Here is a 26,721-nt window from a genome sequence, read left to right on the forward strand (position 1 = left end):
CCCATTTGAACCTCAAGTGAAATCTTTCTTCTGCTATCCAAGTTTATAGATATCCTTTTTAAATATAAAGTCCAAGGCATTTTATTTTGGGTTCTCAGATGACACAGTAGCTTGCCTATGATGAGTGTGGACCTGGGTTAAAGGTCACCAGGTGCAGCTGAGATATCAAGTTAACTCATTTTAAAAAGTGTAAAACAGTACTCCAAAGTAACCCTCACCTGGTGGAGGATGTACCAGTGACAGTCAGTAGCTACATTACACACAGAGATGAAAATTGTGGCTCTTGAAAAAAGTAATAACTGAATCTTCATCATCTCATATACCTTCCAGCTACATGTGCTTTCTTGTCAATTTTCTCTGTCCTTGGTTTTTAGACTTTTGCTTCTATCTCATTATGACCAAAACATGCAGTAAGTTAAATGATACAAGCAATTGTATACTGTATGATGTTTTCTGTTTGAAGAATTACTCCAATTTTGTTTCTTAAAACAGTCATAATCAGTAAGTGAAAGTTATTTCCTCTCGATGTGGTAAAGGACGATTACTCCCCAAAGGAGCTTGTGCCAGAACAACTAGAATTAGAATCCAAATCCTTATTTTCGCAGGTGAACGGTCTTAATGTGCTTCAGCACTGCGTAAGTAATCATATGGGAGATAAGAGAGTATATAAGGTACATAAGACTGGCCTCATCACCGAATCCTGAGAAAGAAAGTGGTTCAAGGAGAACCCGAGAAAGAGTGTCGTTTGCTCACGAGACTTGGAGGGGGATGACTACAAAAGGCCATTGGTTGGCCAGTAGGCTTGCCCTTTCTGATCTTTTCTGTAAATTGTCGGGAGTGTGGAAGGCACAGAAACCAGATGTCTGAGATGAAGAAGTGAGGCAGGAAGAGAAAGCATCATCAATACTTGGCTGATTTGGAATTTGGCCAGAAGAGCAGGTTATCTGGTGAGAGAGGGGAGAACAGAATCAAATGAGACCTGTGTGTGCTTTACAGAACCGTCTTGTGCTGAATGACCTACAAGAGCTTAACACCATATCTTTTGCCAACGGTTGTGTCCATTTTTCATTCGCATTTGGGCTCAATGTTTTCTGATGATTGAGGTTCCTGAAAGTCTGATGTGTACATAAACTGGGCTCCCAATAATTGGTTTTATTCAACTTATTCATTCTGGTTCCATAATAGTTGCCATGTCAGTGTCCTTTCCCAGAGTGAGCTGTTGCCTACAGCAAACTCGGGGAGCCTGGTGTTCCCTACCTTTCTTTTATGGAGCTAATGTAGGACCAGCCTTGCTTGGAGACCTCTACAAGTGAACATTTGGAATGTACTGCGTTGGCAGCTCCTGGAGCCACAAAAGTGTGGGAACACACACCAAGCTGCAAGTGTTCTTATTTTTTTTTAAGTTTTTTTTGTTTTTTGTTTTTTTGGGGGTTTTTTTTTGAGAGAAACAGAGACAGGGGCAGTAGGGTAGAGATGGAGAAGGGGAGAAAGCGAGAATTCCAAGCAGGCTCCACACCGTCAGCACAGAGCCCAATGCCAGGCTGGACACGAACCTTTAGATCATGACCCTGAGCTGAGACCAAGAGTCAGATGTTTAACCAACTGAGCCACCCAGGTGTCCCTAAAAGCTACAAGGGTTCTAAATGGAGGCCTTAGTAGTTTGTGCTTGGATCAGAGACAGGTGGGTCCTTTTTTTTTTTTTTTTTACAATACGCCTGAAAGCACCATTTATCAGCTGTCATAAATAAAATTCTGTCAATAATTTCTATCATTCATTCTGTTATCAACTTAGTCTAAGATCCTTTCAAAGTCAAAAATTTTTATGTCTGTGCTTCAGTTTCAATATTTAGAAATGGAGGAGGAAAATGGACGTTTTCAAAGGTCTGTTATGTGCCCCATACTTTATAGTATCTCATCTTTTACTCTTCGTAAAACCCCAGTGAGGTTAAGTATTCTTCAGTCCCATTTCACAGCGGGAAACATGGAGCCTCAGAGAAATGGACACGTCCAAGCTCGTACAGCCAATGAAGGATAGAGCTGTAACTTGAACTTAGGACCATCTGATCTTCTCAATACACTGATGAAATTATGAAAATGTAGCTTGTGAAGGATCAGTCATCTGTGCTGAGAACATTATTTAATGCAGCTATTTGCAATTCAGTGTGACCAGTGCTGTCTCTATAAATTTCATATAATTTGCTCAGACATTCCAAGTAACTTCTATGGGGTTTTCTTCTAGACATTATATGTTTACATACTTTTGTAGTGCCTTAGTTTCTTAATACATTAAAAATACCATCTACAAACAAGAAACATGGTAAACCAAGCCCATACATCTATAGTAGAGTGAAAATAACTTTTTACTATCTTGGGCAGTAATAATTTTTCTGGAAAGGAAGCAGGTGAAATTCTAGTGCTTCAACACTGATTCTAATGCTACAATTCCATCAAAATCTATTTAAAACGAAAGTGAAAACGTAAGCAATTAAGAGTAAAAACAAATTAACTGACGTTGGATTCACATTAGTGTTATTCAGTGGTTCTTAAATTATTCTCCCATGGAACGTGGTGTTCCACAAAATAGACCAGGATACCAAAGTCATATAATAAAGATTTTTTCCTAATTTGCATGAAAAATATAATACACAGATTTGTATAATTTTAAGTTTTTGTAATATTCTTAAGCCTCTGGTATATGTCATCACTGATTGCTATAATCTAGCACTAGTACGATATATGATCCAGTAAAAAAATTGCATTTGGATTACTTCCACAGATAACATTTTGTGGTAGTTCATAGACAGTAACCTGACCCCCCGGGGCTTGGCCACCTGAACTACTTTGAAAAATTAAACTATCAATGAAGTTACTTTAAAATTATTCACTAAACACACCACTCGGGGCAAGTCAACCTTGTTACTGGAAGATACGGAATGACTCCACCGAGTAATCATTCAAATATTTATGTAAAGTTTCCTTCTTTGCATTCAGCAACTATAATAAAATGCTTATGAAAAATTAATGCCTTCCCTACAGCATAATAGACAGTCTCTTTTAGCCTATTTATACATAAAATGCCAAAATAAACATTAAGAAAACATTTGCAAAGTACATTTAGTATTCCCCTCTATCCCCTCCCCCCCAAAGCAAAACACCAGTATGAAATAGTTCTGTGATTCTGTGCAATTCATCTCCTCAAGCTCCACAGTACCTAGCTCATCTATGATGGAAGAATATGATCATTTAAATGCAACAAGAACATCTTTGTAAATGGGCCTGCCCCCTTTCAACAGCAACACAGAGCTAGAATTCATCTCGCCATTGGCTCTGCTTCCCGTAAATGAAGGAGTTGAGTAACCAAGAAGCCAGCTAGACCTTCCTCCCTTCCTGAGCTTTGAGGGCCAGGTCTTTGCAAATTCCACCCTTCCTTCCTGACAAGCCTGGACTTTAACAGTAACAGGGCAGTAACAGAGAGATGGAAAAAACACACACATCCACCCAGTGCTGACCTTTCTTCTCTTCTACGATGGTCTCGATGTATTTGCCGTGGAAAGTATGTCCAGTAGATATAATACCAAGAATGGCTTCACGATGACTTTTTAATGGGTAAAAAAAAATTATGGCTGAGGTTTAAAGAATACTGTTGACATTCTCTATGGAGAATGTGGGTTACATCTAAGTGAGTGAAGCTGCTAAACATTGTGAGCTCTACCCAGAGACAATTAGGGGACAAATGTAGGTTTATATCTCCTTTCTGGGTCTGTAGTAAATGACAGAAGCATGTAAATCTCCCACATAGGTGTTTTCTAAATAAACTTTTTTTTTATTTTTGAATAGTTTTTAATCTACAGAAAGCTTGCAAAGATAGTACAGACAGTTGTCCTATTCCCACACCCAGTTTCTTTTATTAACATCTTACGTTGCCATGTACATTTGTCACAATAAGAAACCAACATCAGTGCATCATTATTAACTAAATTCTGGATTTGTATTTTATTTTTTTTTTTCGCAAGTATCTCTTTTCTGTTCCAGGATACCGTCTAGGATACCACATTATATTTAGTCATCGTGTCTCCTTAAGTCCTGTCCAGACTTACACAAGTATTTTTAAATTATTGAAATATGATAGTAGATGTTGGGGATTTTATTACACATGTGATAATTAAGCAGAATTAACCTATGTGAAGGACTCCAAATTCTGGGTTTTTTCCCCTTCTGGGAGGAACCCCCTTCAGTTCCCAATTCAAAATATCTTAGATGGTAGTGATTGGAGAAGTATCCTTTTTTGTGCTTGGGTAGCTTAGAGAGAACTAGTAAATTACCCCTTGACATGCCATAATTTGCTTCGTTCCCCAAATTTACCACTGTTACATCCACAGGAACAACGGGAAGATACGTCGTGGCTGTGGATATTACAGTGTGGGGGGGAGCGAGGATAGGGTCTCTTTTTAAAAAAATAATTCGATATTTTTCAATTAAAAACTGATGGTGACTCAGTTCACAGGGCGGGCAGAATGCAATAGCCTATTGATACCTAACTTCTATTAAACCATAGCTAGCGACAGTGTACAATTTTGTGTCTGTACATATAACCATAATTACAAGACAGCAAGAAATAAGGCTCTCAAGAAACAGAATCTGAGGAAGGACACATAATTGTTCTGTTCAATCTTGGAGCTTCTTTTAAAGGTGACAGTGGAAAGTCCCATTGACAGGAAGCTCTTCAACTCCCATTGCTCTAGTTTCCTTTATAAAAAGAAGTTAAGCCTCGCCTGCTTAACTACAGAAACATTTGAAGTTAACTAAGGTTTTCCATTTCTCCTGCCACTTCCCGGCTCAAGCTGTGATCACTGTGTGCCTGGAACTGTTGCAGTAACCTCATTCAATTCGAGAGTGCGTGTGTGCCTGCGTGTGTGTGTGTGTGCGCGCGCGCATGCGCGTGTGTCTGTTCTGACCACCTCTGTTGGCACTGACCACCTCTACTGGCAAACACCCTTGGTCTAACCTACACATCACTGCGGGATTAAACTTCCCCAACGTTTCTATGGGCACATTTTCCTATTCAGAAATCTTTAGGGGCTTCCCATTTTCTAGAGAAGAAAACTGTAATTTTTCAGACTAGCATTAAGTAACTTCTCTGATTTAGTTCCAGCTTAAAATTTCCAACATTATTTTTCTTCTCTCCGATATACCCAAGCCCCTGCACCAGCCAAATATGTCTTCTTTCGGTTCACTCAAAACCTTCATTAAATTAATCACTGTAATTATTATGAACAAACAATTATTTTGTGCCTTCATTACCATAGGCTTCCTGCCTTGAGTCTTTGCTTAGCTTTCTTCTTGACTCTTGTCTCAAATTTATCCCCTTTCTAAAAAAGGCCCAGGTAAAATCCTACCTTCATTTCTCTTCAACTCTTACCTACCCCCTTCCTCTAGTGATCTCCGTCCTGACAACTTGCAGGGTCTACATGCACTCTCAGTATGTTGGTTTACCTACCCCTGGTTTTGTTTGCTATATGCATACTTACATAGTGTCCGTGCCAAGTGCAAACCTCACCAATTAAACGGTTTTTTATTCTTCTTCCATGTAACATATGATGAATATTTTCATGTCATTAGATACTTTTGAAGTGTGATTTTTAATGGTTTCATAGGTAGTCTGCCTCACATTCCACATTGTATTAAGATATGTAGTTGGACATTTAGATGTCCCGTTTTTTTCTATAATATAATGCTGTCCTGAACATTCTTACTCATCTCTAATTACGTATTTGACATAAATTCCTAGGAATGGGCTTCTCGAGAAGCATTTATGAAGTTCTTGATCACATTTCCAAATTTCCTCCCGATATGTCGTGCCAACTTTTTTCTTCTATCAGCAGTGTTGTGTTGGAGATGCGTATGTTATCATTGTCTCATTGGCACCGCAGGTCATAATTTGCCTGTAAGAAATCTTGTCGGGGGGCACTTGGGGGGCTCAGTCGGTTAAGCGTCTGACTCTTGATTTTGGCTCAGGTCATGATCTTACAGTCATGAGACCAAGCCCCACGTCAGGCTCTATGCTAGTACGCTGGGTGTGGAATCTGCTGGAGATTCTCCCTCTCCCTCCCTCTGCCCCTCCTCTACTTGTGTGTGGGCTCTCTCTCTCTCTCTCTCTCTCTCTCTCTCTCTCTCTGTCTCTCTCTCATATCTGTTTGCCATCTGTTTGTCTCCTTTGGAAAAAAAATGTCTGTTTAGGTCCTCTGCCCATTTTTAGTTGGATTGTTTGGTGGGTTTCTCGTGTTGAGTTGTAGAAGTGTTTAATATATTTTGTATGTTGACTCCTTCTCAGATATGCAAGTATCTTCTCCCATTCAGTAGGTTGCCTTTTCATTTTGTTGATGGTTTAGTCCCACGAGTTTATTTTTGCTTTTGTTTCCCATGCCCGAAGAGACATATCTAGAAATACGTTGCTACAGCCGATGTCAGAGAAATTACTGTCTATGCTTTCTTCTAGAAGGTTTGTGGTTTTATGTTTCCCATTTAAGTGTCTTTAATCCAATTTGAGTTTATTTTTGTGTAAGAAAGTGGTCCAGTTTCGTTCCTCTGCATGTAGCTGTCCAGTTTTCCCAGCACCATTTATTGAAGAGACTCTTTTCCCCATTTTGTATTCATGCCTCCCTTGTCACTGATTAATTGACCATATAAGCGTGGGGTTCTTTCTGTACTCTCCATTCTGTTCCATTGATTTATGTGGCTGTTTTTGTGCCGGTACCATACTGTTTTGATTACTACAGCTTTGTAGTGTATCTTCAAATCTGGAATTGTGATACCTCCAGCTTTGTTCTTCTTTTTCAAGATGGCTTTGGCCAATTAGTATCCTTTGAAGTTCCATAAAAATAGTATTATTTTTCTAGTATTATTATTCTAGTTCTGTGAAAAATGCTCTTGGTATTTTGATAAGAATTTCATTGAATCTGTAGATTGCTGTCAGTAGTATAGATGTTGCAACAATATTAATTCTTACAATCCATGAAGATGAAATATCTTTCCTTTGTGTCTTCTTCAATTTCTTTCATCAATGTCCTAATAGTTCTTTCATATCCTTGATTAAGTTTATTCCTAGGTATTTTATTCTGTTTCATGCAATTGTAAATGGAATTGTTTTCTTAATTTTTCTTTCCCTACTTTGTTATTAGTGTGTAGAAATGCAGCTGATTTCTGTGTATTTTGTATCCTGTGACTTTTCTGAATTATTTTATTGCTTCAAATAGTTTTTCAGTGGAGTCTTTAGGGTTATATATATGTATGTATATAGCCATACCATGTATACGGTGTGTATATAGCCATACATATATGTATATGATATGTATATATCATATGTATATGGTATCATGTCATCTGCAATTAGTGACAGCCTTACTTCTTTCTTACCAACATGGATGCCTTTTATTTTCTCATCTGCTTGCTGTGGCTAGGCCTTCTAGAACTCTGTTGAATAATGGACATCCTTGTTTTATTCCTGATCTTAAAGGAAAGCTCCCAGGTTTCACCACAGAGTATGATGTTATCTGTGGGTTTTCCATGTATGGCCTTTATAATGTTGGGGTATTTCCCCTCTAAACCCACTTTATTAAGCATTTTTATCATAAATGATGTCAAATTTGGTCAAATGTTTTTTCTGCATCTACTGAGATGATCATATGATTATTTATCCTTTATTTCGTTAATGTGGTGTATCATGTTTATTGCTTGGTGAATATTGAACCAACCTTTCATCCCCAGAACAGAATCTTTTAATTTTGATGACTTTCAGTTTCAAATTATCATGGACTTTGCTCTTGATGTGTTACTTAAGGAATCCTAGGCTGACCCAGAGTCACAAAGATTTTTCTCCTACGTTTTCTTCAGAAGTTTTACAGTTTAGGTTTTTTATAGTATGATTTTTTTCAGTTAATCTTTGTCATGGTATGAGATGGCAATTGAGGTTCATTTTTTCCATGATAAGTAGCAAAACGTCATGAATCTTTCCAGAAAAGGAAATTGGAATAACTCATCTCTCAAAGACATGTTTGTTGTTTAAAAAAGAGGGGAGAGGTTTGCCTTCAAGGTGATAGACAATAAATTATTGCTGCTGGTTCTTGAGTCTAATTTGGAGCCTACCTCAGATGAGTGAATGAATGATTATGGGCAGAAAACCATACATTATGTTACATTACCACTTGGGTTGTTTGTTTGGGAGCTAGGCTTGCTTATTTCCCCTAAACAATTAATGTGATTGTGTCAATTAATGTTTTTATTTCTACAACAAACATTTTTGAGACCTAAGGAGTACAGGGCACTGTACTTCTTGGACGGTGTGGGAAAATAATTTCTCTGCAGTCCATGAATAACCTGTGTGCAATTAACATCTGACTTCTAGAATGAAAGGAAGTCAAAGTAATTAACTTTCTTGAACCACAAAATTATTATATAAGGAACATCTGTAAACATTATAAGATTTGGCCTCTTGGGAATGTACTCATAAAGATTGTTAAGGGAAAGGTGTGATACATAAGAAATATAGCTTGGAGTTATTTGTGAAATGAAAAGTATTTCAGTAATTGCCAGAGCCACCAAAGCCTTTTTATCACCTCTTTTTCTCTGTAGGTCATCAGCTCAATGAGCTCCCTTTCTGAGTACTGCCTGCCTTCCATTCTGCGTACATTATTTGACTGGTATAAAAGGCAAAATGGCATTGAGGATGAATCACATGAATACAGACCAAGAACAAGCAATAAATCAAAAAGGTACATTTCTTATGTGTAGGAATTATGAGGATCTTTCTTTCTTTCTTTCTTTCTTTCTTTCTTTCTTTCTTTCTTCTTTCTCTCTTTCAGAAACATAAATCAAAATGGGATTTATGCAGCATCTAAATCTTCCTGCCTATGCATGGATACCTAGCAGGTGCACATGGATACCTAGCAGGTGGCACAGGTGGCCCCTTGCCTAGCAGTGGGAGTGCTAGTCACTGCCACTTGTCACAGGTTGAAAAGACACACTCAGCCTTATTTTGACATTGGTGGGGCAGGTGTAAAGGGCCCTAGATAACCTTGCTACTTTCCTGAGCCCTCTCTCTTCCCGTCTGCACCTAAAAGCAGAAAGGCTGTAGCAGGCCCCACATGGTGCTGCCTAGTCCTTGTTAGGAACTTTGAGTGCCTGGTGTGCCGTCATGGGAAGGAGGCTGGACAGGACCTTAGCAGTAGACCTGGAGGTGCCATCCATGAGCCCTGTGACTTTGGGCAGCTCACGACCTCTCTGTACTTTAGTCTCTTCACTAGCGAAACAGGGAAGTCAGATTACCTCATCTCGAACTTCCCTTGCAGCCGACATTTGTATTATTCTGTGCTCCCCCTTCTCTTACGGATTTGAAAAGTGGAACTTGCTGCTACATGAACCCTTTAGCAACCATAAAATTTAAGATTCTTTTACTGTCAAATGAAGGTGCCATCCCCCCAAAATTTACATAAATCTATGGAATTCATATGTTTGAAATATAAGTAAATATAAGAAAGTTGACTATATTTACCTTTTCTTAAAAAAAAGATTACTTTAAAAACATCTCCATATGAACTGATGGTGCACTTTGTAAAACAGTAAAGACAGAAATGAATCATTCAGAAAACCAGATATTAACTACTTCTTGTGAGTGATTTATGTCTCTCATTATTTCTTGACACTTCTAATGCTTTTTTAAAAATATCCACTTCTCAATGTCATGAAATGAATTACATTTCATCCAAAGTTGTGATTTCATTTTATAACATGCTTGAGTTTATGCAAGATTCAATCATTTGTTAATCATTTTGCTTGGGAGAGGAATTAATAACTTTTTATATTGAATCTTTTTTTAGTTGAAGACGGGGAATTTTTTATTAAGATATAACTTATACCTGGCAAAATTCATTCGTTTAAAGTGCATAATTCTGTGTTTTTTAGTATAGGTTGTACAGCCATCACCACTAATTCCAGAACATATCATAACCCTGAAAAGAAATCTCATACTAATTAGCAGTCTCTTCTCACAAATATTTTTTTGATATATCAAATTTGAAAGGTAAAGTCTCAATTCTAAAATTGGTTCAGACTGTGAGATTAATAAATTAATGGTATCATTTTATTATTCTTCCCATATTACATGTTAGTTTATGAGTAGATATTAAACCTTTCCTTGGGGATGAAGAATGGGGCAGTTTTAATTGAATTAAGTGAGTTTTAGTTTTGTTTCTCTGTTTTGTCATAATTTAGTTACTAAACCTAGATTTTCCATGAATTTATTTCTTTTTGTTGAAAATATTGAAAATGATTATATATATAATATATATATTATTTTACTTTGTGTGTGTGTATATATATATATATATATATATATATATATATTTTTTTTTTTTTAAAGAGGCTCCATGCCCAACATGGGGCTTGAACTCATGACCTTGAGATCAAGAGTTGCATGTTACAGACTGAGCCAGCCAGGAACCCTTGAAAATAGTATTTTAAAACTCACGTTACTAATTGTTTTCAGGAGATCAGAGTAATTGCCAATATCAAATATAGCATCAGGATAGTGAAATTTGACTCAGCAGCATTTAATTAGCATTTGGACGTCCAAAATAAGAATGTGTGTTTGGGAGAAAGCCAAAAGAATGAGGGTATCTAGAGCATGATGTAGGTAATAATGAGAGTTTCTGTTACTAGGGAAAAAAAAAAGAGGAACTTTAGAGAAAAGCACAAGCAACCGAAAACAGTTAAGTGTGACAGATGTGTACTAGGGTTACAATTTCTAAGATTAGTATAATATCAACATTTTGACTGCCAAATAAATTTGTCAGATGCTGCTGGCTCCTGGCAGTTAGACCTCAAACCAGCAATAAAGTTGAATTCATTATTGGAAAAGTATAGGTCTTACTTTTATTTGAAAGCATAACTTGGCTCATTAAATAAAATAGAATCCGGGGTTTAAAGTTTTTTTCCCTGCCAAGAACTGCTACTTTCTCAAGGTCCTCTGGCCCCTTTTAAAGACCCTTATTGGCCATCCAACACAACCATTTTCTCTCTATTGCTGCTGGCCATCTTTGAAAGTTCTCCTTCCTTTTGGTCTTCAAACATCTTGTTTACTTATTCCATGCTATAATCTCCAGGTCAGGCTTCATGAATGTTCTTTTTTAAGGCAGTTGGATGTGTTTTCTTCTCCTCCGGCTGGCAGGAGCTCTTCCAAGTTCTAGTGGGTCTTGAAGGACTTCAGATAGATGGTTTGGCCCAGTGCTCTCCCTCCTGGCAAGACTATTTGCAATAATCGTGAATGAATGAGCTCCTACTCTGTCCATACATTTCTCCTTGAGAGTTAGAGCTGCAACTTCCCTTGCTAACCCATTCTGTCACTTGCCAGCCTTTATTTGACTTGTTTATGGTTATAGAGCTTCTCCAGAAATTCTTTTTTATATCTTACATATCACCTTCCTTTCTTCTCATTCCCATTGCCTGAAGCAAAAAAAAATACTCCATATTTAAAATATTCTTGGGGTGCCTGGGTGGCTCAGTTGGCCCAACTTCAGCTTAGTTCATGACCTCACGATTTGTGGGTTCGAGCCCCACGTCAGACTCTGTGCTGACGGCTTAGGGCCTGGAGCCTGCTTGGATTCTGTGTCTCCCTCTCTGTCTGGCACTCCCCTACTCATATTCTGTCTCTCTGTCTCTCAAAAAGAGACATATTTTAAAATAAAAAAATTTAAATTTAAATTTAAATTTAAATTAAAAAATTTAAATAAAAATTTAATAAAATTTAATAAAAATTTTTAAATAAAAAATTTTAAATTAAAAAAAATATTTTTTTAATATTCTTGATTTATTTTGAAAATACCTGCCTGACAAGCCCACCTCTGGTCCTCCTTTCTCATTGCTCTTACTTAAAATTCCAAGGATGGAGCATTTACATGTTTGAGAGACTATGCTAAACATATTACACACTTTATCTTATTTAATACTCAAGCAAACCTTTCTGTAATTGCTATTATCATTCCCATTGTGTAGATGGAACAGTTACTGGTAAATAGAAGAGGCATCATTTTAACCTACGACTGTTCCACACCAAAGCCAATGCTCGTAGCCACTATTCTGTGCTTAGAGCCTCAGCCATCGTTTAATTTGTCTTTCTTTGTTCCAGTCCCAGTCAGCCTTCAGTTAGTATGTTAGATAAGCAGAACCCGGGGTGAGGGGGTGGGATGGAGGTAGACTGACATTTCTGTCCTTTGACAGTGTTTATTCAGCTCCCTGACTTTTGAGTGAGTTCAAATGACTCCACTTTGCTTCTTTCTACCTCTTCTTCCAACCTGCTTTATAACCATTCTCTCTCCCACCATCCCATTCACTTTTTTCTTCTTTCACAAACTTCAAGTGGCAGAAGGTCACGAGGAAAGAGGCATGGAAACAAAAGAGAGAGAGAGAGAGAGAGAGAGAGAAATGGCTCCTAACCTTTCTCCACCCTCCATAGTCCTGCTGTGGCTGATCATGGTACTACGTCCTTATTATTCTCTACGTTGTGTAGCTTCTTTCATAGGTGCTTCTCAATATATACCTCCAATATGACAGTCCTGCCCTGCATCTGTATCTGTTCTAGAGATGATAGGATTCCAGAAAGTTACCTTGGAAGAGCCCACAGGATGAGCTTGTAGACTCACAGATAGCTACTCAAGTTGACATGGCTGAAAAGTTGAAATTTGAAGTCAAATATTCTGATCCTGTGTTAGTTCACTGCACCTCACTGGTAACAAAAAGCATTAGCATATATTTACCCCTGCAATTTTGAAATAGCAAATCTGGTTTACAGTCCACTGGGAATGAGCCCTAGATGTCTGGCGAATTGTAGCACTCCGAGAATTTTTTCAGTGCCACTGAATATGAATATTTTAAATTTTACAGTGATGAACAACAGCGTGATTATTTAATGGAAAGACGGGACCTCGCCATTGATTTCATTTTTTCTTTAGTATTAATAGAAGTTTTGAAACAGGTCAGTAATTTAATGTTTCTTTTAGATAAGGTTTATCTGAAAACTACTTATGTTTTTAAAATCTAAGTTTTAAATTGTCCATGAATTTCAAATATTGGGTCATATGAATTGTGTTTATTGATTGCTAAGGATGACAGAAGTACTATTATTGATGTGATCTTTAATATTCTCTTCCAAGTTAAAGCGATCTTTTTTTTTTTTCTTTTCAGATTCCACTTCATCCTGTAATAGACAGTCTAATACATGATGTTATTAACTTGGCTTTCAAGCACTTTAAGTACAAAGAAGGGTAAAGTAATTTGTCTCTTTAGAATTTTGAAGAAGTTGGGCACTTAAAACTAAAACAAGTTTGCTCTTTTTAGATGACCAGGGATCCCTAACTCATCTAATCGTATCTTATTTAGGTACCTTGGTCCTAACACTGGAAATATGCACATCGTGGCAGACCTGTACGCAGAAGTCATTGGAGTGTTGGCACAAGCTAAGTAAGTGAACGTCAGCCCTTTACTGTAAGATCTTGAGCCCCTCCCCTATCGCCGCCCAGCTCCATTCTCAGGAAGGGACTGTGTGTGAGCTTACTGAGAGCTAAGGTCTTTTTTTTGCTATGGGTTTCTTGTCTCTGAAATTGACTAAAAGTGCCCTCGAGGCAAGTACCAAGTCTTTTTCAATTGTTTTCTCCCCTACCTTTTTTACCCGGCATTTGGGCCAGGGGCTACCAGGAGTCCCTGAGTTTCAGACTACTGCATCAAGGAAAGAACCGGACAAACCAAATTGCTTTCCTCTCTGCCACAAATATTCCAAAGAAGTTTACCACTTTGAGGAGTCTTGTTTTCTGTATTCTTTGAGCGTGTAGCTACGATATCTACCATCTGTGAATGGGAAAATTCCATTCTAGAATGTCCCTTTACTATAGAGCTTACTTAACTCAGCTGAGCTAAAAATGTCCCAGACTCTGTCATGGAAACAAGTCGGGGGAAAATTCTCATTGCTAAATTTATCTGGCCCCATAACGCTACTTAGCAGGCTAGAACAAAGTGGTGTTAGACCATTACCAATAATATACTTCTTCCAAAAGTGATGTCACATCTTATTCACCCGTCTTCATCTTACTCAACCCCGAGGCACATCAGGCAAGATCCCGAATGCCTAGGTGAGGCAAATGAGCCAGAGACATAATGCGAATCCAGGCCAAGAGTTGAGCTTAAAGCAACAGTGATGCCCTGATGCTTATGAAATACAATCTTCAGAAAGAGATTTTTATCTTCAAGAAGAGATGGTGTTTCCTAACTTAGTAGCATGGAAATACCCAATTATCAAAAAACAAAAAGTTTTGAAAATGTGTACTCAGCAACCTTACCTAGCCAAACATAGACAAGAACTCAGGCAACAGACCCCCAAAACTCTTCAGTGTGACTTACTTAATCTAACCCAGTTTATCCATCTCGGGTAGCTATTTTTTCGGACCCCTAAAACATCGCTGTTGGATGGAAGAGAGGTAGACACACTGATGCCGTGAGAAATATCAAGCTCAAAGACTGTCAACAACGGAGAGGAAAGAAAAAGTAACCAAAGCACACTGAAAAAACTACAGTGTTACCTGGGCCATTTTGCATGAGGTCATATCACACTTTTATCGTAGCCCATTGTAATAATTGTGGTTCATGAGTCATCAAGAAAAAAAAGCATAATATATTTTTTATTGCAACTAACAATAAAAGTATTAGCATTTTTAAGGGATAAGCTTCAATTGCCTGGCAGCTTGATTCATATGTATGTACCTCGTTCCTATAAAAGATCAGAAAAATGAGTTATTGCTATGTGTTCGGCTGATTTGTGTCAAACCCTGAAAATCTCAACATATTCCTGTGTAATTCCTCTTGGTATTATCTCAGACCTATTCTCTTATACTATCGTTTGGAAAGTTTAATTTGCCAAAAAATGGCTTTTGTGTTTTTCTTAGTTTTTGTGGATTATGCAAACAATATTGGTTTCCTTAGAATGACCTTTCTTAGCCACATCAGTTTTGAGTTAGTTATGAATGAATTGAAAAACAATGTCATAAGCAAGCAACACTCTAAGGCTATAGGAATTTCCATATTAGGTCAGATCTATGATCCACCAGTCCAGTGTTTTCTTGCCAACCGTGGTTTTTTAAATTTCCATGATGTCAGTATTTGTCCTAATTCTGCAATAGCCAAGTATGTGAAATGTCTCAATTTGGACAATGTTCCAGTACTTTCCACTCGTAAGAGAACCCTTTGGCCAGTGAGTTCTTACAGTACCTGCAGTAATGTATAGTAATCACAGTGCTGTATTCTCACCTAGTCAGTGTATAGGTAACCTTTACTGATAGATGATACAATCTTCAGCTAGTGTCATAATCCAAATTATCACATTACTCTTTCTCATGAGTAGGCCAGAAGCATTACTTTGTCATTGCCTTAGGCAAGTACTGTTTCCTTTGTTCTCAGTGGGGGGAAAAAAGGATGTATGCTTATCTACTACAGAGTGGTTATCTTTTTTTTGTTTCCCAAATAAGGGAGTAATGTAACAGTTCTAATTTTAGATTTTATATCTAGCCGGTAATGCATATGAAATATTGTCTTTATTCTGACTGTAGTTGTTAATACTTAGTTTTGGTCTTTAAGTTTTAGCAAAATCACTATTTTTAATCTTACTAGTGCTAATGCACTTAACTCCTACCGGTAAGGGGAAAAAATTTTGCTGGTTTGTGATATTTGCCCCAAAGTGTTGACTTTTTCAAAGTCAGTTTAGTTAAGATTAGATTTTTTTAGAGTAAGTTTTTTTGGTTACAATCTGGTATGTTTATTTAAATAGTCATAATGGCCTCTAAGATTCATAGATTTCAAAATTGCTTTCTCTTTATGTGATATAAACATGATGTACATATTCTTATACTCTTTTATATGTACTAAACATTTTAAAGCAGTTTATTTTTATACAGATGTTATAGTATACCAAAGACTGAGTAACGATTTAATTACTGTATTTACTAAAGACAGTACTAAACACTAAAGGCATAGTCATTGAAAATACATTTATTTTTTCCTAAAATTATTTCAGGGGAAAATAAATTTTAAGTGCAAATAGATTTGGGTATTTTTTTATGCTAAAATTGTATATTTATGTCATTTGGGACTTTTAAAAGCAAAAGATAACCATATTTATTCTTAAATGAGAAATAAATAGACTTCCAGCCACCTCTCCTTGTGAAAATGTGGAACTAGTAAATTATACAAATAACCTGCCCTCTCCTACCTCTTCTTGTTTTAGTCATGGATTAGGGATGGAAAACAAACTTTCTTAAGTATCATATGGTCCTTAAAACAATATAAGTCTAACCTATTAGATTACTTTTTTCCTTTTAAACTCTCACATTTAAAATTAAAATCACTGAGGGGTACCTAAGCGGCTCAGTCGATTCAGTGTCTGACTCTTGATTTCAGCTCAGGTCATGATATCACATCACAGTTCATGGGATCAAGCCCCACATTGGGTTCCGTGCTGACAGCACAGAGCCTGCTTGGGATTCTCTCTCTCTCCCTCTCTCTGGCCCTCCCCCACTGTATCTCTCAAAATAAATAAACAAACATTTAAAAAGTCATTAATAGGGTTTTTTTAGTGTTTGGAAATAACTTGAATAAACACATAATTTTTAAAAACCAGTTGCGAATTAATAAATTTATATAATCTTGATTGAAAGTGTCCCTTCCATTGCTTTGCCACACCATCTCTGCCTCCCACCCTTTCTCGTTGCTGCATAAAGTCTCATCCTTTACCTCAACTCAAATCCCCCCAAATCTCCTCTAATTTTCCAGCTGGAAAGAGCCCTTTCTCCTTGCCTTGGAGCCTCTTTAAGTGTATTATTCACATAAAAGGCAATGTGAAATGAGAAAGTGATCTAGTCTAGCATTCCACCTCCCAGAAGGATCAGCAAGATTTGAGCAAAGGGTCAGATACTTGTGAACGCACCTCACAAACTATTATTATTATTATTATTATTATTGTTATTATTTGCATGACTCATGGCCAGTTCTACATCGTTTTATATTCCCAAACAAACTATACACTGTTCTTAGGGCAGCAACTATATTTCATAGTTCATGAGCATGTAAGGCAGCTGGAGTATGGTGGAAATTCCTGGACTTTATGTCAGAAGACCTGGGTTTGAGTCGTCTTTGTCGTGTCGATCTTCCAAATCTGTTTCTTCATTTGTAAAATGGGAATGTATTCACTGCCTGGCTCAATGGGTTTTTGTGAAAGTAAAAGGAGTATAATGTGCATCAAATATTAAACATCTTTTTTTTTAATTTTTTATTGTTTATTTATTTTTGAGAAAGAGAGAGAGACGGAGCACAAGTGGGGAAGGGGCAGAGGGAGAGGGAGACACAGAATCTGAAGCAGGCTCCAGGCTCCGAGCTGTCAGCACAGAGCCCGATGTGGGGCTCAAATTCATGAACCGTGAAATCATGATCTGAGCCAAGGTCAGACGCTCAACCAACTGAGACAACTGCCCCTAAAATATTAAACATCTTACAAATATACCTTATTGTTATTCCTAGTCTAGACCAGTGCATCATAAACTTTAGCACATCAGAATCACCTATACAGTTGGTTGAACGAGATTACTGGAATTTACCCCTAGAGTTTCTTATCCGATAGGCATGGCATGGGCCAGATAAAGCCTGTTCCTCACAAGTTCCCACACAATGCTGCTGCTGCTGATCCCAGGGCCACACTTTGAGAACCACTGGCCTAGACATAACACAGCACGGAGATTAAGCACTGGGACTCTAGAGCCAGACATTTGGCTTGAAACCCTGGCTGTGCCATTTATCAGCTGTGCGACTTTATCACATTAAGAAATCTCAGCCTCAAGTTCCCTTGTCTGTGAAGAGGGTATACTAATAGTGCCCTGCTCGAGTTGCAAGGATTAAATAATTGTGAAGATGAAATGTAGGGTTCACTGAACTGTGCTTGGCATATCGTGGATGCTGGATATCTGCTTGTTGCTGCCATTGTCACCATCCTCGGCATCAGATTGTTTTCCTCCTCTAGAAGAAGTAGAAAAGAGAGATGACCCAGGAATTTGGAGTTTATATTTTCTGCTCCGTTGCCTTCTTACAAACCTTTTTTATTGTGAAATATATGGAACAAACATGAGAAAAAAAGTCCATAAATTGGTTTAGAAAAATACAGTTTTCACAAACTGTTACCAAATGAGCGACATGTGACTTCCTGTACCCAAGCCGAGAACTAGAAAATGGCCCGCTCTCTCTAAGCCTCTTACACCGACTTGCCAATCACACACCTCTTGTACTGCCTTCTGGTGAAACAATATCTGTGTTTACAGCCTACTTTATTTGTCCCAAACTTTCTACATCGAGGCGTCCAACGTTGTTTCAGCCTTCTCAGATTTCATTACTGGGCCTTCAACTTTCATAATATAATAACCCTCTTTAATCATGCCTCGCTCCTAGTTGACCTTTTCACATATGTAGAACCACAGGCTGATCGTCTCAGGAAGCGAAATACAATGAGTTTTAGAAGGCTTTCCTTGTTTTCTTAACCAGCCATTTCAGAAGTAGTTTGGATAACTTCTGTGTATATATTCCTCTACCTTAGATACTTGGAAGAACTGTTACTATTTTCCATCCTCTTAGGATCTATTGTTTTAATCCTATATGATAACGTTATAATTAATATTATTAAATATTAACATTTTCCTTTCAAATAATACAGATACCTTACATTCCTTGCAGACTGCGTCTCTTTCATTGTAACATCCCGCGCAGGTAGTAGAAAGCTTATTCGTCTTTCAGATTTGATTTGTATTTTTTCATTAGTAGATTTTCCTTCAACCTGAAAATAATTTTTTCACCAATCATTAACCTAAAACTATAAAAGAAACAACGACAGAAAACTTTGGAAATGGATTGGGACTGTGTCTTGGCATTATTTGCTGTCATTGTCAGAAATAGCTGGCCTGTGATATTATTCAGATGCTTAAAATTGGATACTTTAGGCCATTGGAGTTTGCAAGTATGTGGGAAATTGCTAAGCCTGAGGAAAAGAAGCTTTTTGTCGTGCTCAATTTAAGAGCTAGACCATTTTGAGAGCGTCTAAATAGCCCTGGATCTTCTCCCTGACTGAAGGAAATGTTGAGCATCTTATGAGAATAAGAGAAGAAAGGAGAAGATTGCACTCTTTGCCGAATCCCCAGTATCGAATCCTTACAAAATGACAGCCATGTACTTCACCTGATTCAAAGGAACGCTGTTGCTGTCCCCGTCACTCCTAGATGCTGGAGGCCTCCATTACAGTCACTTTTGTACCCATGATTTGAGAAGTCACTCATGTTCTCTTCTTAGATTCCCTGCTGTAAAGAAGAAATTTATGGCAGAGCTAAAAGAATTACGGCACAAAGAGCAGAGCCCGTACGTCGTTCAGAGTATTATCAGCTTGATAATGGGGATGAAATTCTTTCGAATTAAGATGTATCCAGTGGAGGACTTTGAGGCCTCTCTTCAGTTTATGCAGGTAGGTAATGTCTTGGGCAGGAGAACCACGGGGCCCTCGCCCTGAGCAACTCCCTTCATCAGAATGATGGACCTGATTCCAAGTCCATTTGCTTGTCAATGTGGAAAGAGTCCTGCCTTTGCCTCAGCAATTCACAATGTGCTTTGTATCCCAGTAATAGAATTTCAGGCAGATAATTTCACTTTCAAACTTTCATATCCTCTTTGCAGGAGGCTGTAGAGTGGAATCTCGTATATGTTGACTTTTTTTCTTTTTTACTCCTCAGCTGCATATCGATCTATGAATAAAATGTAGCTGATCTTTTTACTTTTTATACCTGATAGCATTGAGGTAGCTATGTTAGTGTTCATAGGCATCAGAACTTTAGGGAAGAAACTTTTTATTCCTACTGTACGAGAGAATCAGGTTTTCTTTTTTAAATCAACCAAACCATACAGGTGTAAGCATCAATTACACAGTGTTCCTCATTATGTACTAACAAAAGAATTGTTGCTAGTGTGGATTTTGCAGAACACGCAGCTCTATGAGAATTTATAAAACTCTCTCTGATGCTGCTGTGAATTGGATTTAGTGAGGGTCTTTATCAATAAAGAGTTTATATACAGGGATTATGAATGGAGGCTGTACCACTTCATACCCACTAAAGTGGCTAATAATGAAAAAGACAGACAACAGCAAGTGTGGGTGAGATGTAGAGAAATTGGAACACTCACACACTGGTGGGGATATAAAATCACACAACTTTGGAAAACAGTTTAGCAGTTCCTCGATTGTTAAACCTTAGGTATATATCCAAGAGAAAAATATATGTCCCCACAAAAACTTGAAGGCAAATGTTATTATTCATAGTAACATTATTCATTATTCATAATAACAAAGAAGTGAATATAACCCAAATGTTCATCAACCAATGAATAGATAAACAAATGGTGGCAGCTCCATAAAGGGAATATTATTTGGCCATGAAAAGGAATGAAGTACTAATACCATGCCACAACACGGATGTACCTTGAAAACAATACTCTAAGTCAAAGCAGTCAGATACCGAAGGCTACATATTGTATGATTCCATTTATACAAATTGTCCAGAATAGGCAAATCCATAGACACAGAAAGTGGATTAGTGATCGTATGAAGAGTTGGAGGAAGGGGTATGGATAAGGAGGTTGGACATAACTACTGAAGGGCGCAAAGTTTCTTTGGAGGATAGTGGAAAGGTCCTAAACTTGTGATAGATGTACAACTATGAATGTACTAAAAGCCATTGGTTTGTACACTTTAAATGGGTGAATTGCATGTTATATTGACTGTGTCTGAGTAAAGCTATTTTTTAAAGAAAGAATATGGGCTGTGTATCAAACTTCTTGGGTTTAAAATCAAGCTGTAGCACTTACCAGCCCTGTGACCTTGGCCCAGTCACGCGTAAGCCCTCCCAGCCTCACCTACCTTAGTGCCAAGTGGTGATGGTGGCAATAACCTTAGAAGGTGGCTCTGAGGAGGCACATGGTAAGTATTTACTAACTGTTAACTATTTTTATCCCTCTCTCATGTGAATAATTCATGTAACTATGTATTTGAATGACGATTTGCAAGAGTGTTTACACACATATACAAAGTAATGTAGGAAAAGGGCCACAATTCCAGAAACCATGACTTTCCATGTTGGCAACGCCTATCTTGCATTGATATCTAAATATAGAATTGATAGACTAGGGATTTTAGTAACTTGTGTTGGCAACGGTCCCAATGTTGACTGAAAATAAATATAATAGCTAATATAGATGTTAACATATCATCACAAATACGTGTAGCCTTGGACCCTTCCATGAAAACAATACCTAATGAATAGCATAGTAAGTTATTATGAAAAAGGCCAGGAAGGAGAAAAGGGCTAGTTGGATTCTAAACAGATCAGCTTTCCTAACAAATGATTCTCTGGGCCACCAAAAGTAGCCTTCATAGGGGCACCTATGTGGCTCAATTGGTTGAGAGTCTGACTCTTGATATTGGCTCAGCTCATGATCCCAGGGTCATAGGATCCAGCCCCACATCAGGCTCTGAGCTGACCGTGGATCCAGCTTCAGATTCTCTCTCTCTCCCTCTGCCCCTCTCCCCAGCTCATTCTGTCTCAAAACAAAACAAAATAACAAAACAGCTCTTTCATAGATAGTAGGCCACAGGCAAAAGACATCCTTACTTGAGGAGCTATTCTAAAGGTTTCTTGTCTGGGGGTAGAGTTGGGGAGAGGGGGTGGTGGGAAGAAGGGAAGCATTCCAGACTTGCTTATGAAACTATCTGAATAATAAACACACCTAAAATGTCAGAGCTAAGAAGTAAACAGCTCTGTGCCTGGGGCTGTCACAGGGCCTAAAATAAGTTTAATATCTTCTGCCTCTCTTCCCATGTTTACCTTCTCTGGAGATCTGTGTTTGTGGGTTAATCAAGGACCCAGGGCCCCACACACAGTAGATGGTCAATAGAAATTTGTCAGCAATGAATGTCTGAATGAATCAACCAAGAAGTCAGTGGATGAATATCTGCTCACTGTTTATAGATGCTTTGTCCTTTCAGCAAAGTGATTTGAGATAGAAATAGGAGGACACCAGTCTTGCAAAATGTCATTAGGGTCATTTTGAATTTTTTTTTAATTTTTTATTTATTTATTTATTTATTTATTTATTTATTTATTTATTTATTTTGAGAGAGAGACAGAGAGACTGAGAGCGGGAGAGGGGCAGAGAGAGAGGGAGTGACACAGAACCTGAAGCAGGCTCCAGGCTCTGAGTTGTCAGCACAGAGCCTGACGCAGGGCTCAAAATCACGGACTGCGAGATCATGACCTGAGCTGAAGTCGGATGCTTAACAACTGAGCCACTCACGTGCCCCGGGGCCATTTTGAACATAAATATAAGTGCTGGAATCTAGTGATTTTCTTTACTAGATTATGAAATATGCTATGTCAGTGTGTATGATTTAAGAGCTGTTTACTTAAATTTAAGTGCATTTATGTGCATATCTCAATCTGCTCTCCCTCCTTTATGCTTTTTCTACTTCCTAGGAATGTGCACATTATTTCCTCGAGGTCAAAGACAAAGATATCAAACATGCCTTGGCTGGGCTTTTTGTTGAAATTCTTGTCCCAGTTGCTGCCGTGAGTTATGTTTTTATTTTTAAGAATTTCCTCAAATTAGATTAGAGAGTTAACAATGTAATTAATATAATATTAACATGGGTCTCTGTTTTAGGCTGTTAAAAATGAAGTCAATGTTCCCTGTCTTAGAAACTTTGTTGAAAGCCTATATGATACCACGCTGGAACTTTCTTCTCGAAAGAAGCATTCGTTGGTTAGTAACGATGAGAAAATCCAAAATGCAAAATTGCAGAGGCTAAAATTCCTACGCTGAAATTACTTGAAAGTCATAAGGGTTCCCCCCAGATGGAAGATTTATCTACAGCTCCCCCCGAAAGAGGGAGCATTTCAAACTTTGGATCTTGCACTTAATATTGACCATAACTGAATCGCAGTAATATAAGGGGATTAGGCCATGTCACCTCAGATGACCCTTCTCGTCTTAAGATTCTGTTGTTTGTTTTCAAGACTGGCTTAACTTGATTTTTGTTTTTATTTCTGGGTATTTTTTCCAATCTAAAAGTCAAAGTTTATAATAACAGTTTATCTTTTCAATCCCCACAAGTCTTCACTGGTTGATTCCTAGACTGATACTCAAAATCAAATGGAACCAGGCAGCAAAGAGGGTTGGGAGGCAGATGGTCGCCCGTAGGAAAGATTCTCTGAAGGCTGAGAAAACAGTATTTGGGAAAGGTCTTGTGCTGAAAAGCAGCGGTGCAGAGAAGTCTTTTAAATTACTACAGCCTGTTGCCCTCAGTGGTGAATAAGACTCTGGTTTATGAATCGACACGTGGCATATGAGCTATAATTGTGATAGTTTGAAGGAAGTAGGTTATTTAGGTAGATGTTTGCTGACATGGTTTTTGCCAATCTTCAAAGTATGAGCATTGCCACCATTCTTTGAGCGAGTATTCAGGGTTGCTTTGCTGGCAGGGGTGACAGATTTGCTTATTTTGTACTTCTGTGGTCATTGTGACTGACTACTAGTAGTTTTTTGTGTTTGTTTGTTTTGTTGTGTTGTGTTTTAGTTTGTTTTGTTTTCGATTGCTGGCTGGAATTAGAGTTCTTCTCAATGGTAGTGTAGTTCAAAGTCAGTTTAAAGCCAAGTGACTAAAATATTAAGCTAGTGGATTGTTACACAATGATTCTCATTATGGCAATTGTTTTTTGTTTTGTTTTTTGTTTGTTTGTTTGTTTGCTAATTCAGCCTAATGGATGATCCAGTTATATTGTTGTTTAGATCTTCCCTAGCTTTAATTCTTGGGAGCCCTAAAGGTGTATGCCATCTGGCTCAGCAAAAATGGCGATGGGTTCTGCATATATATTTTTTGGGTGGCCGCTCATTAGCTTTTCTGTCTCCTTTAGTTGCTGTGGGAAACCAGCCCAGTTAGGCAGGAAAACACAGTAGCACCTCTGTTTATTCAGTCGTAAGCAAATTCCTCCTGTGGTTAAATTTGTCTTGGTGGAGTTTACCAATGCAATAACATTTCTTTGAGGAATCTTCCTTAATTACAGGAAGATTGCATGCAAAAGAAAATATATACACCTACCTCTAAGACAAAGACAAGCTAGTAGATGTTTATGAGGAAAAAGCCCAATAATATTTTTAAAATTCATGTGCCTTCCTGCTTTCTTTCTGAGAATTGAGAGTGATCTAAGCTAATGAGTTTGTTTTTAAAATCCCTAAGTGAAGACTAAATGAGTAAATCAGATTTCCACTTATACATGAAGCTTATTATACATTACACACTATTATACACCATGTAATTCTAGATAATTCCATCCGCATCATCATCAGAAAGCATTTGTGAAATGCCTACCTCTGCATGGCACCCCTGGGCCTCGTTGTGTTATGAAGCGTCCTGTTTATTCTGGCCCACAGAAGGAGGTGGATAGGTAGCGATCGCAGAGAACGTGCGTTACCTGATTTGATGAAATATGAATCAGCTCGTGACCTCATCTTCTTTCTCCTCAGGCCCTGTACCCCCTGGTGACCTGTCTTCTCTGTGTCAGTCAGAAGCAGCTGTTCCTGAACAGGTGGCACATTTTCCTCAACAACTGCTTATCCAACCTTAAAGTTAGTATTTGTCAGCTCAAAAAAGTCTTTTATGAACTAGATATGCGTCTGAGACTGGTACATGTGCTCCTGAGAGTGGCTCCCGATGTGGGCGGGGGAATTTCCCTATACTGTTGGAATAGTGAAAAAAAATATTAATCAGAGTTCTCCTTATTAAATATAGTCAGTTTTAGAAGAAGACTAAGGATAAGAGAAATCATTTCAGATTTGGGGAAATGAATCTTTTCTAATAAGGATCGCTTTCAAGGTAGAATTAAATACCCCCTTATGTGCATCAATTGTTGCATTTTATCTAAACGATTAAAAAAGGGGAGGCCGCACTTCACTGGCAGAACCATGCGAATTGATTTCAGAAGCTCAGCTATACCTCCCGCATCCTTCCTCTGCTGCCTCTAGTCTAGGAAAATATTTGGGAGGAAAGTTCCATTCTGTGGGAAGACTGGCCCTAGTCACAGAGAACGTGTATTTCCTGTCACTGTTATTTGCGATTATTTGAAGGCATTCTATTTAAGCCACATGGCAGGCCATCAGCCCGAGGCATTCGTTGAACAAATGCCCTACAGGTAGTTAGCACAAGTACTGGATGATGTGAGGAATGAAGTCAATGTTCCTAAAACTGAGGAGGCTACTGTTAAAACTACTATGACGAATAGTTTTAAAATTGGCTTTATAACTTTTAAGTAGTAGACATAGTTTAAGTTTCAGTGACCTATTGGTGAAAGACAACTAAATGGAAATCAACCCTAATATAAATGCAAACAGTGTGTATTTTCCTGTTATTTCCAATGGTGCCCAAAAATCTTGAAGCTCGTCTATATTTGCTACTTTAGAATTTTTGAAATATATTTAGTTATACAACCCTGTATGTGCTTGTACATGTTGCCTTGTCTTTTTTGTTCTAAGACACTTTAATTTAGTGAAGTGGTTAAGATTAATTATATTATTTTGGCATTTACAATAATTACACCATAATCTGCATTAGAGCTGTTTTGAGCACTGATGGTGAAATCCAAGATTAGAATCATTTATTTTCTTCCACTTGGCAGTGAAATATAATAGCAGTGGATATAGAATTAAGCTTTTAAGTATCCTGAAAAACAAAAAGCTTTTCAGGGTTATCAGCTATTATATAATAGCCACTCCTCGATATTTTATTTAGAGATTTACGCATCAATAATACTCTCTAACACACAGCACAATGTCTTTTTGTTGTTGTTTGATCCACTGTTAACTTATTCAGTTGTTAGTTGCAGTTAAAAATATTTTTTTGTTCATTTACACTTTACAGAAAATGGCCATTTTATTTAAAACAAAGAAGAGACATGATTAAGAATGTTCACAGTGCATTATTCTGTATACATTATTCTGAGTTCATTTGAGATGAATTTTAGTTAGAATTAAAATAATACTTTGCGTGACAACTTATTGTTGTGGCCAAAAAAAAGCCAATAAATTTTTTTGGTTTAAAGTAGATGTCTTTGATAGATAGCAGCATAATCTTACTTTGGAACATAATTGCCTTGAAGTTAAAACATTGGTGCTGTAGTCAAAACCCATCAAAAAGTCCGAATAACAGGGTTATAAATGGCCCTAGAGAAAAGTGGGGCTGCCAGCTGATGGTATATCCGTATGCAACCATTTCAAGCCTTAGAATTTCTAAGAGAATGGCCATGAGATCAGAAAGGGTATATAGAGTCAATGATATAGAGACTGAACCAAATTTCAGAATTCCATTCAATTCACCAAGTAGGTATGAAATGCCCACTGCGTGAGGTGCTAGGGATGCTGCTGAAAGTGGGAAAGATAAGGGAAGTCAACTGTATAAAAACTAGAAATAGAATAGAGTCTCTGTCCTTCAGGAACTTAGCATTTCATTGGGGGATATGTAACGAAGTTTCAAAATGCATGATAGAGACAGCCAGGAATATA

General features: G+C 37.8%; 1 protein-coding gene across 8 annotated transcripts in view; it reads left to right on the forward strand.

Annotated features, from left to right (window-relative positions):
- Positions 1-26,721, forward strand: part of FRY (FRY microtubule binding protein) — a 441,627-nt gene that overhangs the window by 256,944 nt on the left and 157,962 nt on the right. For all 8 annotated transcript variants that reach the window (XM_053214058.1, XM_053214062.1, XM_027064642.2 and 5 more), the window contains 8 exons: positions 8,629-8,768; positions 12,934-13,024; positions 13,234-13,313; positions 13,429-13,509; positions 19,417-19,585; positions 22,644-22,736; positions 22,831-22,929; positions 24,691-24,792. In XM_053214058.1, coding sequence (XP_053070033.1) covers positions 8,629-8,768; positions 12,934-13,024; positions 13,234-13,313; positions 13,429-13,509; positions 19,417-19,585; positions 22,644-22,736; positions 22,831-22,929; positions 24,691-24,792 — 855 coding nt within the window. The remainder of the gene's footprint in view (positions 1-8,628; positions 8,769-12,933; positions 13,025-13,233; positions 13,314-13,428; positions 13,510-19,416; positions 19,586-22,643; positions 22,737-22,830; positions 22,930-24,690; positions 24,793-26,721) is intronic.

This window comes from Acinonyx jubatus, chromosome A1 (genome assembly GCF_027475565.1).
Source record: "Acinonyx jubatus isolate Ajub_Pintada_27869175 chromosome A1, VMU_Ajub_asm_v1.0, whole genome shotgun sequence".
Classification (NCBI taxonomy): Eukaryota; Metazoa; Chordata; class Mammalia; order Carnivora; family Felidae; genus Acinonyx; species Acinonyx jubatus.